We start from the raw sequence: 13,233 nt of genomic DNA, 5'->3' as shown, positions 1-13,233 counted from the left end.
TGAAATGATGTTTGGTTTTGAAACCTTTTTTCGGTTTTGTTTGTAATTTCAAGTTTGTAAACTGGCAAACCAAAATAAGTCCATACTTTGAAAAAAACCGTGACAACTTCATTTAGGTCATTTGGTGTCCACATTTTGTATTGAAAATGGGAATTAACTAAAGTAATGTCAATATTCATTAAATATATTAGTGTGTAAACATAGACCATTAAAAGTACCTAATGCAATTACATGAGTAAATAATACATAAAGAATGTTCTTGAGTTGGTAGTATTAAACTTTATTGTTAAATGGTACAATTGGAGTGACTTATTATACACAGTGTCCGGAAAGTCGCTCACCTCCGTGGCACTCTATCATCGAGCGATGCCTTAGACAACAAGAAAAATGTTTAAAAAAATCTATCTATAAAAATTTCTAAGTTATGAGAGTTTAAATTTTACACTTTGACTGTACAGGGTGCGCCAGAACTCGCGTCCCAGAGAAAAATTTCAACAGAAATAAACAGAGTCAAAGTGCAAAATATAAACTCTCATATCTTCTAAATTTTTATAGATTAAATTTCTTTAACATTTTTTTCATGTTTCTGGTTTTTTATAAAAACTGAGTTGTGTAAATCCGACTTTAAACATCCATTTGTTTTTTAGAGACATCTACCAAAAATGACAATTCTTAAAAAGTCGGGTTAGAACACTTCACATATAAAAAAATCTACTGCCCTGTCACATTTGTTGACACAATTTAGTTACTTCTGCTACCAACATAGTCATAGAGGTAGCGAGCTAAGAGCTGCCAACGTTGCAATAAATTAAATGGGCACTATGTTCTTGATATTATACTACAAGGGTACAAAAGTGTGACCATTCTGTTGTTCAATGTAAACGACTATCAAATTGAAAGAATTAAAAATACTCTTCGTTTTCTAAAAGTTACTACAGAGCATTTCAACGAAGTGTTTGGATGGCCTTTTCTTTTGATAATTGTATATACAAATTTACAGATTCTTAATTACCTTGATGACAGTTTTGAAAGTGGATTTTTGTATGAGAAAAATGAATATGATGAAGTCATTGTTTCTAATGTTTGTTTTTTAATTCTCACTACGGTAATTGTTTTTTTTTTTATAAATACACGAGATACCTATTTTTTTTAGGGCGGTACCGTTATTTTAATATGGTTGTGTGATTTGATTTTGGCACAAAAGTTACACCGAACAACTGTAATAAGAAATTATCAAATAGAAGAAATCATTTCAGATATTGTCACTAATTATCCAATTTTTTACGTGGGGAGGTTTGTAGTTATAAACAGATCAACTGCTTTTCACATTTTTAGCGTTATTTTTTCGTTTTTAATCGTGATGATTCAGTTTAAGGAAAGGTTACTTTTTAATACTCTGGGACTGTGTACTGAAAAAAAATCTATTGAAACCCAATAACATTTTATTCTTTATAAAATTTAACTACAAATTGGTTTCTAGGTGAGCACTGTATCCTAGATTTTGTAAAGCGACTTACTGACCTACCCTCGTATATCTTTAGAAGGGAGATTTTGGACTGAACTGAATCAAATAAATAACATAAGTTGTAATTCCTACAATCATCTGTTTTCAAAATTATGATTTAGCTCTTCTTTCTTGGCTCACCGAAAAAACTAATGAACAGTTTAGAGGAAACAACCCATAGACCATAAAAGATGGTGGTTCTAGATTGAATTTCAGGTAAACTAAATCAACCTGAAATATTAAAATTATTATAAAAACCCGAAAAAGTAAGAGTACCTTTTTATATAGATTTGTATCATTGATAAAGTTACTGAGATTTTTTTTCTGAAATTAATAATATATAGGGATTACCTTCTCTAGGATCGCAAAAACCGTTTATTTACCTTCTCTAAAATCATATGAAAATAATAAAACAGCATAAAGTCAAGTAATAGTGTTGTTATTTCCAAGAAAACATTATCTAGTATCATTAGGACTTCGTCGACAAAGGGTATTTTGTCCATATTTATAATATATGTCGAGTAAAACAAATTTATTGTGGCGATAGTAAAAGTTGTTGATATTTTTAACAACAAGAAACCTTGAAAACTTTTAAAAACTTTGCCAGCCAAGTCGTATAACTCCGTATACATTTTAAAGATATTTTCTGTTGTTTGATCATTAATTGAATTAATGAAATCGTTGTAAAATTTAAGTATTATTTTTGGCATAGCTAACAAGAAATATCCGAAAGGATAAGTAGAGAGTAAACCAAAATAGTACCCGCTTATGTAAATTTGAAACGAGGTACTTCCTATACCTAGATAATAAATATCAAAAATTATTGTCATAAAAGTAAAAAAAAAATGAAACATGACAAAACCCATGATCTGTTTCCCCAAGGTATGGTAATTCGTCTTTATTTTTCCAAACTGACGTACTTTTTCTTCCATCAAAAGCAAGTCGTTGAAAATAATCTCCAAGTCCTTTTTCTTCATTTGTGAATAGATTATATTTCCAATACTTTGGCCATGAATTATAAAATATTGAAAAAGAAGAGTATAGTTGTATAGGGTATTTTGTTGGGGGAAAAATACCAAAAAAAGGACAATACTCGTCAGAAGCATTGATAAAATTACAAGAAAATGAAATGATGTTTGGTTTTGAAACCTTTTTTCGGTTTTGTTTGTAATTTCAAGTTTGTAAACTGGCAAACCAAAATAAGTCCATACTTTGAAAAACACCGTGACAACTTCATTTAGGTCATTTGGTGTCCACATTTTGTATTGACAATGGGAATTAACTAAAGTAATGTCAATATTCATTAAATATATTAGTCTGTAAACATAGACCATTAAAAGTAATGCAATTACATGAGTAAATAATACATTAGGAATGTCCTTGAGTTGGTAATATTGAACTTTATTTTTAAATGGTACAATTGGAGTAACTTATTATACAGAGTGTCCGGAAAGTCGCGCACCTCCGTGACAATGTATCATCGGGCGATGCCCTAGACAGCAAGAAAAATGTTAAAAATAATATCTACAAAAATTTTGTTTAAATTTTGCACTTTGACTTTTTGATACAGACTATTAGAAGAGAAAACAATTAAGCTGTATCCTAAATTGTAACTCTGTTTAGTGTTAAAAGTACCTAACCATATTTTGATTTTTTGTTTTTTATAAAAATTGAGTTGTGTAAATCCGACTTTAAACATCTATTTGTATTTTAGGGACATATCTACCAAAAATGACAATTCTGAAAAAGTCTGGTTCAAACACTTCACATATAAAATCTACTGCGCCTGTCACATTTGTTGACACAATTTAGTTACTTCTGCTACCAACATAGACACAATCCAAACACTAGAGGTGGCGAGCTAAGAGCTGCCAGCATTGACCGCGACTTTAGACTGTTACATTGGGTAAAATTGAAATTAAAACACTTTCAAACTTCTATCAAACAAACTGGATCTTTTGATCTTTTATTTAACTTTCAATAATTCAACATAAATGTTTCTATTTAACTTGAGTTTATTTGTAATTACATAAAAAATTGGGAACAAATTTTTATTCAAGAAAAGGTGTGTTTCTGCAGCTTTATGCAACCTGTGAAAAAATATGTACTTGTAGCTGGATCTTCATCAGGCATCAAACACATCTTCATTGTTTTGTGGGGTTGGAGCACGGCGTTCAACCCCAGCGATATTCTTTTTCGTCACTTTTACTGATCCTGTAGTCCTTACTCTATCGATAAGTTGTAAAAACATATTTGATGTTGGATGTGTTCGTTTAGGAAATCGAACTGCATATTCTCTTGCAGCAGAATTTGCATTTCTTTCACACTCGCCGTAAATCACCAGCATTTCGCAAAATTCTTTATTCGAAAACATTTTGTAACAATAAGTAGCGTGAAGATGAGAAATTAATATTTGACGTAACCCACAGAAGACCTACTGGATTACCTACTAGATGATTAAGTAGAACGCTTACTTGATAGTTTCTAGTTTCTGTGGCGTCATCATCCAGCGAGACCAAGAACTAGTAAGGGCAACAATTTTTGAAGTTTTTTTTTTGTTTTAATTTATTATTTCTTATTAAAAATAAATCAAATACAAACTATTTGAATATGTGTTTTGCAATGTTTCAAACTTAATGTAAGAATCACATGCTTTTCTGAAATTTTTAAATAAAGAGGTTACATATGAATTTTATTTAATTATTGATGTTAACATAGTTTTCTAAATCTTTTTTTTGAGCAGACTGAAACAAATAGGTGACATGTGTTGCAATTCCTGCAATCATCTAATTTACAAATTTTTAATTAAAAGCATCTATTTTTCAACTTACTGAAAAAATTAACGTACAATTTAGTGGAAACAATCCATATACCATAAAAGATGGCGGTTCCTGGTTAAATCTTAAGTAAATTAAATTCAGCTGCAACAAATTATTATACTGAAAAGCTGACAAAAATCTTACTTACCTTTTTGCAATTGCAAAATCTGTTGTTTTTGCTTGAAATAATTTCACTGATAAGTTGTTTCTGAATGAAATATAATTTACAGTATCTTTAAATATATTTTTACATACCTGCTCCAATAAATTTTCAAAGTAGCGGAGCAATAAAAATTCGTTTATCCCAACTCTTATTATCCACAAGACATTAATAAGTGTTATGCATATTGTTCCAAATTGTGAAAACTGGCGAGTAGTTACTAAAGACATTGCAAAAAAAATGTCTAAAGTGGTTATTGTAAAAGTGGTAAATAGTTTCAATAAAAGAAATCCTTGTAAAGTTTTCACGATATTTACAGACAAACCGTACAGTTTTGCATAGACTCTCATTGTATTTTTCACAGACTGAAGATTAATCGAATTAATAAAGTCACTATATAGTTTGCAAACTATTTTTGGTATAAACAATAGGAACAATCCAAAATGGAAATTAGATAAATAACCGAAATAGTAACCCGCAATGAATATAAGATTTTTTTCATTATTTCTGTGGACGCAAATATCAAAAACAAATAAAATTACGATAATAATACTTTGCTGTGCCACATATTGTACTAGTTCTTTTCCCAGTTTTCGATAAATCAAATTTTGTCTACTAAAATAATTTAAGGTATTCTCCAATGAAAGTAAACTATTGAAAATGTCTTCAAACTCTTTTTTCTTTATATGAGAGTAAATTATAATTCCAATGGTTTGAACATAACTTATAAAATATTCATAGAAGTTGATATAACTCGCCAAGCTATTTTCGATTGGAAAAAATACAATATAAAGTAATAGACCAGTTTTAAGAATCAATAGATTTAAAATAAATATGTACGATTTCTGGTTATAAAAACTGCTTTTTGTTTTATTTATAATTTTGAGACTGTAGACTGGTAGTCCAAAATAATACCATATTTTGCAAAATACTACTAAAATTTCACTTATGTTATTTGGAGACCACATGTTTGTACTAAATATAGATAAGTAATAAACTTTATGACTGAAATGAAGTACATATTGGGTCATTAATAAATAGTGTCATAAAAAGTAAAACACTCAGTTATTAAATAACACAAACATTTGTTATTCAGACAATTAGATAAATAATTAATCATTGGCATTTTAAAATTAATTTTTGCTTGATAAGCAGTGTTTATTATTATTAGGATTCTAAACAATATTCACTTAGTATTTTAATATTTTCTTGGCGAATTTATTAAGTTATCTTATTTTACAAACTTTTAACTTGTAAAATTTAAATCGGTTCAATAAATTAAAAATTATTTATTCTGCTTGATTGTGTGTATTTATGTAATTCCTATTTTCTTCAAAGTTATGGAAAAAAATAACATGTTTCCTAAACACTAAAATGTGGACATCTACAGGGTGTCCCAGCGACTTGAAAAAGTCCAGTAGTGACTTTTAAATGGTAAAATAAAAAAAATGTACTAATCTATTCCATCGCCCAAAATTATTTTCAACTATACAGCGTGTCTCAAAAATAAGTTATAATACAAACTTGTGTTTTTTTAAATGAAACACCATATTTTTCTTAGCATTTTTGGATATAGATTTTTATGACCATGTTTTTAAGCTAAATATTCATTGATCGGGTTCAAAATAAAACGGTTTTTTGACGAAAACATGCACTTTTTAAAAATTTATTACACAAAAACTAAGAAATCTAGAAATATTTAAAAAATTGCTACAGTTTTAAATTTTATACTTTCTTCTTTGCAGAAAAGTAAGACTAAATTGTTCTAGCTGTCTTAGTTTTTGTGTAACAAATTTTTAAAAAATGCATGTTTTTGTCAAAAAAAACTTTTTATTTCTAAAGCTAAGCGAAATCGACTTCTAAAAGTTTAGCGTAAAAACATTGTTTTAAAAGGCTACATCCAAAAATGCCAAGAAACATACGGTGTTTCACAAGTTTGTATCGTAACTTATTTTTGGGACATGCTGTATGGTTGAAAATAATTTTAGGTGATGCACTAGATTAGTTTCTATCAATATCCTATACATTTTTTTAATTATACAATTTGAAGGTCATTAATGGACTTTTTCAACTCGCTGGAACAGCCTGTATAATCGTTCTTAGGTATTTCTTAAAATTTTGGCATTAATTATTATAATGTTTGTTGCAATTTGATCTAATTTATTTTAGATTCAAACATGAGCTTCCATAATAATTAAGGTAGGTTTCAATTCATTTAGTTTTTGGTTTGTTGAAGAGGGTCAGAAAAGTAAGTATTTAAGTAAATAATTTCATTAAAAAAGATCACAAATCACCTAGGGATATTGAATCATTGTTTTTTTTTATTTTATTGTGTTAACAATAACAGCATTATTTACTCTTAAATTTACTTTACTTAATTCAGTGTTTAATAAAAACACATATCACTACTTGTCTCATTGGAAAAAAAAGCCATGTTAATTTTCAACTTTATTTTGAAATATACCTAACCACAACAATGTAATACAACACATCTACTCTTACAAAATTAAAGTTCTATAATATGATACAGGGTCGTAACCAGCGCTAAATACAATATTTCTAATATGTATTTCAATATTATTGCCAACATTTGAAATTACTCCTCAGTCTGTATACAAACAAATCAAAACGAACCTATTTGTACCGTTAAAACCATTATTGTTTAAAATATTTTGATTTCGTCGAATTCATTATTAGATATGTATTTCTCTACTCTAGTAGAAAACATTTTGTTTATATACAGAATGATCGTATAATATTTGGATCGGGCTGATATACAAGTCATTATTAAAATTGGCCTTCACAAGCATTTTTTAAATAGCGTTTATTCGAAATTCTAGGATTATTAATTAACAAGAAGAGGGATTTTGAGGGGAAGGCTAAGAGGGCCGTAAACATCAATTTCATCATCTAGTTCTACCACCGACTTACACGAGATGAAAGCTCTTGCTTCGAACCGTTCGTTTGTACTCAAGGCAATTTTCCGAATTTTTCCCGAAACCAATATGATTATATACCTAGAGCAAATTGACTAATCTAATTGACTAAAATTTGAGCCCTCTTGAAAAAAATTTGAAAAATCGGTTTATAGCCTTGCGTCTTTTATTGATTTCTTTTTATCTTCAAATTTTTGTTTTCCCTTCATCTCCATGTGCTTCTCAGTGATTTCGTTCTTTTTGTTGTCGATCTTTTCTTCGTTTATGCTTCGATCAAGCCACCATTTTCGATCTTTCTTCACGTGCTGCTCGTCCACATCTTCTTGGGGGAGTTTCTCGTATTTGTTTCGGCTTTTTCCCAACAGTGGCACAGATTCCAGCTGAGTGACGATCTTCTGGGCACATCTAAAACAATAAAAAAATAAAAAAAAACGAAACAACAAGAAAATGGTCAATAAAACCAGTTTGTTTTTATTGTTATTTTATTACCTAATTATTAGTTAAATTAAGCTAACTTAAATAGAAAGATTATGTAGCAAGAAGCAAAAAATCGTCGTTTTAGGTTAGCTAGAAACTTAATTAAATTAACAAATAATTTGACAAAAAGAAGCCAAAAAACTAGGTTTTATTTTTATTTCAATCAGATTTGGGCGTTTAAGCACGTAGTGGAATCAGATTTTGCTGAAATAAATAAAAAAAAATCGTTTTAATTGAAAATAACGTTATTTCAGGTAATTTCAAGCGTTTTGGCCCTTTTGTGAAAAAGGCCAAAAAAACATCGTTTAAGTCATTGTGGTGCTATTTCATCATGGCCTAATGATTTTTAAATCCAAATTAAAAGTCATAATTTAACTATTATCTTTTTTAACCTCAATCAAGAGCGAGATCACACATTTTTGAAACGATGTTTGAAACATGCAAAAAAATCCATTTGTATGTGAATTTTGCTATTCCAGCCAACTCCCAGCAATTTATTAGCAAGTTTTTGAACTAGTTTTTGCTAAAACAAGATAAAAAATTGCGTTTTAATTTATAATATAATATATTAATCATATTTCAGCAAATTCTGAGTGATTTGGCTCGTTTTGACAAAATCTGAAAAAAAAAATGTTTTAAATCTGTGTTATGCTATTGCACACTTTCGAAACTGTGTTTGCAGAAACATGCCAAAAATCCGTTTTGTATCTAAATATTGCTATTTCAACTAATTTTGAGCGATTTATTCAATTTTTAACTAGATTTTGTTGAAACAAAAATTTAAAACATCATCGTTTTAGGTTTAGTTCATAATAATTCAGGGCCATTAATAATTACCACGTTTCTCAAATAGATATAGTCGAAATAATTTTAGCCAATTATGAGCGTTTTAGCACGTTTTTGAGCCAAATTTTGCCTAAACAAATCAAAAAATCACCGTTTTAACGCAATTTTAGCCAATTCCAAGTTATTTATTAGCAAATTTTTGCTAAAACAAGATCAAAAATTATCAATAGCCAAATTGTCGATAATTTTATCAAATACACGAACTGCACGAGACAAAATTTGCAGACTATTTCCCGAACAAAATTCGCAAAAACAATATTTTTATTATAAGAAAATAAAAAAAAATTGTCAAACAAATTTTTCAAATTTCTGAGATTCGTTCAATCAGATTCGCGGTAATTTAGCATACCGGCAAATTATCGATAACTTGCACACATGCTGAATTATCGCGTAATTTGAATCCGATTGGATGAATTTGAATAATTTTAAAAAAGATTTGATTGCCTTAAATATAGTGAGGGAAATAGTATAACTTATAATAATAATTTTAGTGAATTTTCAGCAAATTAACATGTTTTTAAAAAAGATTTTGCCAAAACCAGCCAAAAAACTGTTTTAAATTTACAGGCTGCACCAGAACTCGCACCCCAGAGAAAAAGTTTAAGTAAGATATGAAAAAATATTTAAAAAATTCAATTCGTTCAAAAATTTTTATATTTAACATTTTTTATGTTTTTATGTAAAGATCAATTTTTTTAACATTTTTTCCATATTCCTTGGTATCTCACTTTATTATATGGCATTTTTCTCTGGGGCGCGAGTTCTGGAGCCAATTATTGTCACGTTTTTAGGTATATTTTGTCAAAACATGTAAAAAAAATTGCCGTTTTAAGTCATAATAACGATTTTGCACTTTTTTTTTATCCAATCAGGTGAAAAAATTATGATTAAAATTGTGTAAAGTTAACAACTTAAAGATCTAATAATAGTTACGCGCTATTTCAGCCAGTTACGAGTGCTTTAGGACCTTTTTTACCTTTTGTCAAAACATCTTTGTGTCTCGAAGAGTTGTTTTGGCCAATACCGAGTGATTTTGCGGGTTTCTGAAGCCGAGACAGGCCCAAAAAATCTTTGTTTTATGTATGGATTACAACATTTTAGCAAATTCCGAGTCAAAAACTAACTTAAATATTTTTTGATTTTGGCGAAACAAATGTGGAACTAACCTTATCCTAGTGGAAGCCGGAGGCGTGTTATGACTGGGACTTTGTCCGGGCAATTCTCTTATGGGAGGAAGTCTGTTAATGTTTCCCTTTTCCGGATGGCAGTACTCCTGCAGTCTTATCTTCATGGCATGCTGTTGCGACCTCCTGATGGCTCCTGTGGCGGGCTGTCGCGGATAGGCCCCCATGCACCGGCCGCCGCAACATGACGAAGATTTCCTGCTACCGTCGGAAGAACAAGAAGTGGAAGAAACAGACGAGCCGCCGCTGCTGACACTGTACAAACTGTCGGATTGGGGAACCAAAGAGGATCGAGAATTCACCGAGTAACCGCTTGCCGAAGAAGGCAGGATGGGGCCCGTCTAGAACAACAATTAACAAATACAAAACATTAATTTTAACCAATTTGGTTACTTTTAATCTCAAAATTTTTGCTCTGCAGATGACACATCGCAACGGAAGGAGTCTCTGCGATACTGCGATTTGGATAGTCTTCACGAAGCATTTTCTGCAGACAACTTGGTGGCCACAAGGAGCAGTTTGCATGGTTGCTTTGGCATTAATGCAGATCACACACTGAAAAAATTTTAATTGTTTTGTGATTATTTAATTAGTGAGGGGAGATAAAAGAATTACCTCTTCTTCTTGGCAACTTGCCATTTCGGGTTCGTTCTCTTCCAGTTTGCTTAATAGCTTATCCTGAAACAATATAAGAGAATTAATGGATGGGAATTGTACTCGTTGTGTTGCTTTGTAACATGTAGTCTCAGAGGGTTTTACAAAACCCTGTAATTGTTTTATAATACCACTAAAATAAAAAATATACATTCAAACGCTTAAAATCCATTTGAGGAACTTCAACTAATTTATGTAATCTGAAATAATATTGTATTGATTATGTATTTAGGTATTTATTATGTACATATCTTTTAAGTGGCTACAAAACAACATGCAGGGTGTTTCACACAACTTTACGAGGCTTGCGCCTAATGTATGCACCCAAAATTCACAAAACATTAGATACAACAAATATACATTTAATTATTTTTGAGTTGTTTTTCAAACTCAATAAACTTCAACGACTAAAACTTGAAAATCGACTCATTTTCTTAAAAAAATTGATGATTTGGGAAAATCTGAGTTAGAAAAAAGGGGTTAAAAGTAAGGGTGAAAAATAGAAAAAAGACTAAGAAAACTAGGCATAATAATCTGAGTTAAAAAGGTACACATATTAGACTACTGGGGTATCACAGTTGAAATTTGGCAGCAAGTAAAAAATAATAAATAAACAATCTTTCATTACTGATTATGTAAAAATTTACTTTAATTGTTTGCAAAAATAACATTTAAATTTTTTTAAATAAAATTCCAGCTTCAATCCAACAGAAATCAATCGGTTTTGAAATATTTTCATATGAAAAAAATTTAATACATATTTCGATTTTTTAATTTTAGAACTTTGGACCACTCTGTATAGCAGGATTCGTGAGTTTCTTTTGCTTATATTACATTGATTGCCTTTAAATTTATTACAATATCAAAATTAAAACAACAAACAAAAAAAACGAAGATCAATTTTTAAAAATAAAAATCTTCTCTCTAGCTAAAATTATCATCCTACAAATCCAAAAACTTAATAACAAAAGTATATAAGAAAATAAGTCCTCACCGAATTCATAAGAAATACTGTTTTTAGATTAAAACGTAAACACCTTTTGTATTAATTGTATTATTGATTCACCCAAATAGTATAAAAGTTAATCGGGAACGAGGTGAGCAAATATATTAATTGTATTATTGATTCACCCAAATAGTATAAAAGTTAATCATAATGGTAATGCATTTTTATTTTTTTTTTTGATTTAATTAGAAGAAGTATATTTAATTTTATTAATTTGGTTTGAAAAAATGGTTACACACATAAGTAGTGCTACAGAATTCTTTTTTATTTACTTTATAAAGTACAAAAGGTTTCTTAATATGACTAACATTAGATACATTTTACAAAAATAAGACACTTTATTAATTAAAATTCATACATAATTATTGCATCTTCACTTTTTGATAGAGTTTTGTGGGATATAAATATATTACAAATGTAATAATACGCCAACATTATTATCAATGACATTCAACAATAAACAAAATTATAATAATTATCCAACTTGTGACACTTTACACTCAAACCAGGACATCAATGTAGTTATAATTTCACCGCTATTCTACATGAACAAATTTTACCTTGCGATGTTATTAATATAATTTCAGTGTGTTATTATAAAAAATGATGAAAGACCGCAAAAATTTCCAGTAATACATAAAACGGAGGCTTTTGATTACTTCCTTCGACTATGATTGATGGCAAGTAACAAAATAATGAAATATAGTTTAAAACCAATTAAGAACATCAAATGGAGTCCTTGAAGAGCCCATTTATGCATGAATCACTAAACAATTAAAAAAAAACAAATGAATTTTTTCATTAATTCAAAAATGCACCAGAGAAATACTTTCAAAATCATATTTCGCAATATTGAAAGCTAATGAAACACGAAACAAGCGCTTTGGTCATATTTGTCATGAAAATCCATTAATTGATGAATTTCCCTGGAGGTGGATTGATAATACTTAAACAAAAATATCGGTTTAAACCAAGACCAATAAAAATTTGTCAAACACGAACACTTAATTAAAAATAAAATAAATTAATCCTTTGTAATTACGTCAAAAACCGGAATTGCAATTAATGTAATAATATGTGATATGCAGGCGCAAGGTTTCATAAATGTGCATGGCAATGTCATTCTACTTAAAACTAATTGCAACTAATTACCTTCCGTGAAATCAAAAATAGTATTTTTTTCGCAAAATGCAAATACCCGCTTGTTTCAGATCAATTTAAATTCAAAATTGCACAAATGGGAGAATATTTACAGATAAACAAAATAAAAAATCCGGGCGTATGTAGATAAATAATTGATTATTTCTAAACTGGGAAAACGATTTAAAAAAAATATGATTCCATCTAAGAGAAATTAAATCTACCCAAATTGATTGCATTTGACTCAATCAAATTGAAATTTCTACTACAATGATCAATCACACAAATCAATGTGTGAGAAATTAGGTCTGAGTAAAAAGTTAAAAAAGTTTTCTTGAAACGATCCATTTTTACAATGTTTTGTTCTTTATCTTTGTACTTTTCTTGTTTAATTGCGATGAAATAAGACTGCATCTAGAATTCAGTAAAGAAAGGGAGTGTAATTAGAACGACTCGACTACGTGAACTAAGTTTGGAGGAGTTTCTGTGCAACGTAATTTCAGAACA

The 13,233-nt window shown here is 29.3% G+C and overlaps 2 protein-coding genes across 5 annotated transcripts in view; both read right to left on the bottom strand.

The window, feature by feature from the left end:
- Nucleotides 1–1,537: 1,537 nt before the first annotated feature.
- LOC123004092 lies at nucleotides 1,538–2,763 on the bottom strand. Its single transcript, XM_044397205.1, has 4 exons — nucleotides 1,888–2,763; nucleotides 1,781–1,828; nucleotides 1,646–1,735; nucleotides 1,538–1,603 (listed from the first exon to the last, which is right to left on the bottom strand). Exons 1-4 carry the CDS (start codon nucleotides 2,761–2,763, stop codon nucleotides 1,538–1,540), a joined length of 1,080 nt encoding a protein of 359 aa, XP_044253140.1.
- A 4,167-nt stretch (nucleotides 2,764–6,930) lies between these two features.
- LOC123004460 overlaps nucleotides 6,931–13,233 on the bottom strand; it is a 62,092-nt gene continuing 55,789 nt past the window's right edge. For all 4 annotated transcript variants that reach the window (XM_044397757.1, XM_044397758.1, XM_044397756.1 and 1 more), the window contains exons 3-6: nucleotides 10,542–10,604; nucleotides 10,320–10,481; nucleotides 9,909–10,267; nucleotides 6,931–7,824 (exon numbers count right to left, since the gene is read on the bottom strand). In XM_044397757.1, the coding sequence (XP_044253692.1) occupies nucleotides 7,569–7,824; nucleotides 9,909–10,267; nucleotides 10,320–10,481; nucleotides 10,542–10,604 (840 nt within the window). In that variant the 3' untranslated portion in view covers nucleotides 6,931–7,568. The remainder of the gene's footprint in view (nucleotides 7,825–9,908; nucleotides 10,268–10,319; nucleotides 10,482–10,541; nucleotides 10,605–13,233) is intronic.

The sequence above is a fragment of the Tribolium madens genome, unplaced genomic scaffold, assembly GCF_015345945.1.
Source record: "Tribolium madens isolate multiple individuals breed KSU strain unplaced genomic scaffold, Tmad_KSU_1.1 Scaffold_1;HRSCAF=32;Tcas5.2_LG8, whole genome shotgun sequence".
NCBI lineage: Eukaryota > Metazoa > Arthropoda > Insecta > Coleoptera > Tenebrionidae > Tribolium > Tribolium madens.
This window is presented reverse-complemented; position numbering and strand designations above follow the sequence as displayed.

What these genes read in the sequence shown, in the direction of transcription:
- LOC123004092 (XM_044397205.1), bottom strand. Translation starts at nt 2,763, where the DNA reads ATGTGGACACCAAATGACCTAAATGAAGTTGTCACGGTGTTTTTCAAA. An exon ending in TTCATATGATTTTAGAGAAG is followed by an intron (nt 1,829 to 1,887) that starts GTAAATAAACGG and finishes TATTAATTTCAG; the next exon opens with AAAAAAAATCTCAGTAACTT. An exon ending in ACTGTTCATTAGTTTTTTCG is followed by an intron (nt 1,604 to 1,645) that starts GTGAGCCAAGAA and finishes TTTTGAAAACAG; the next exon opens with ATGATTGTAGGAATTACAAC.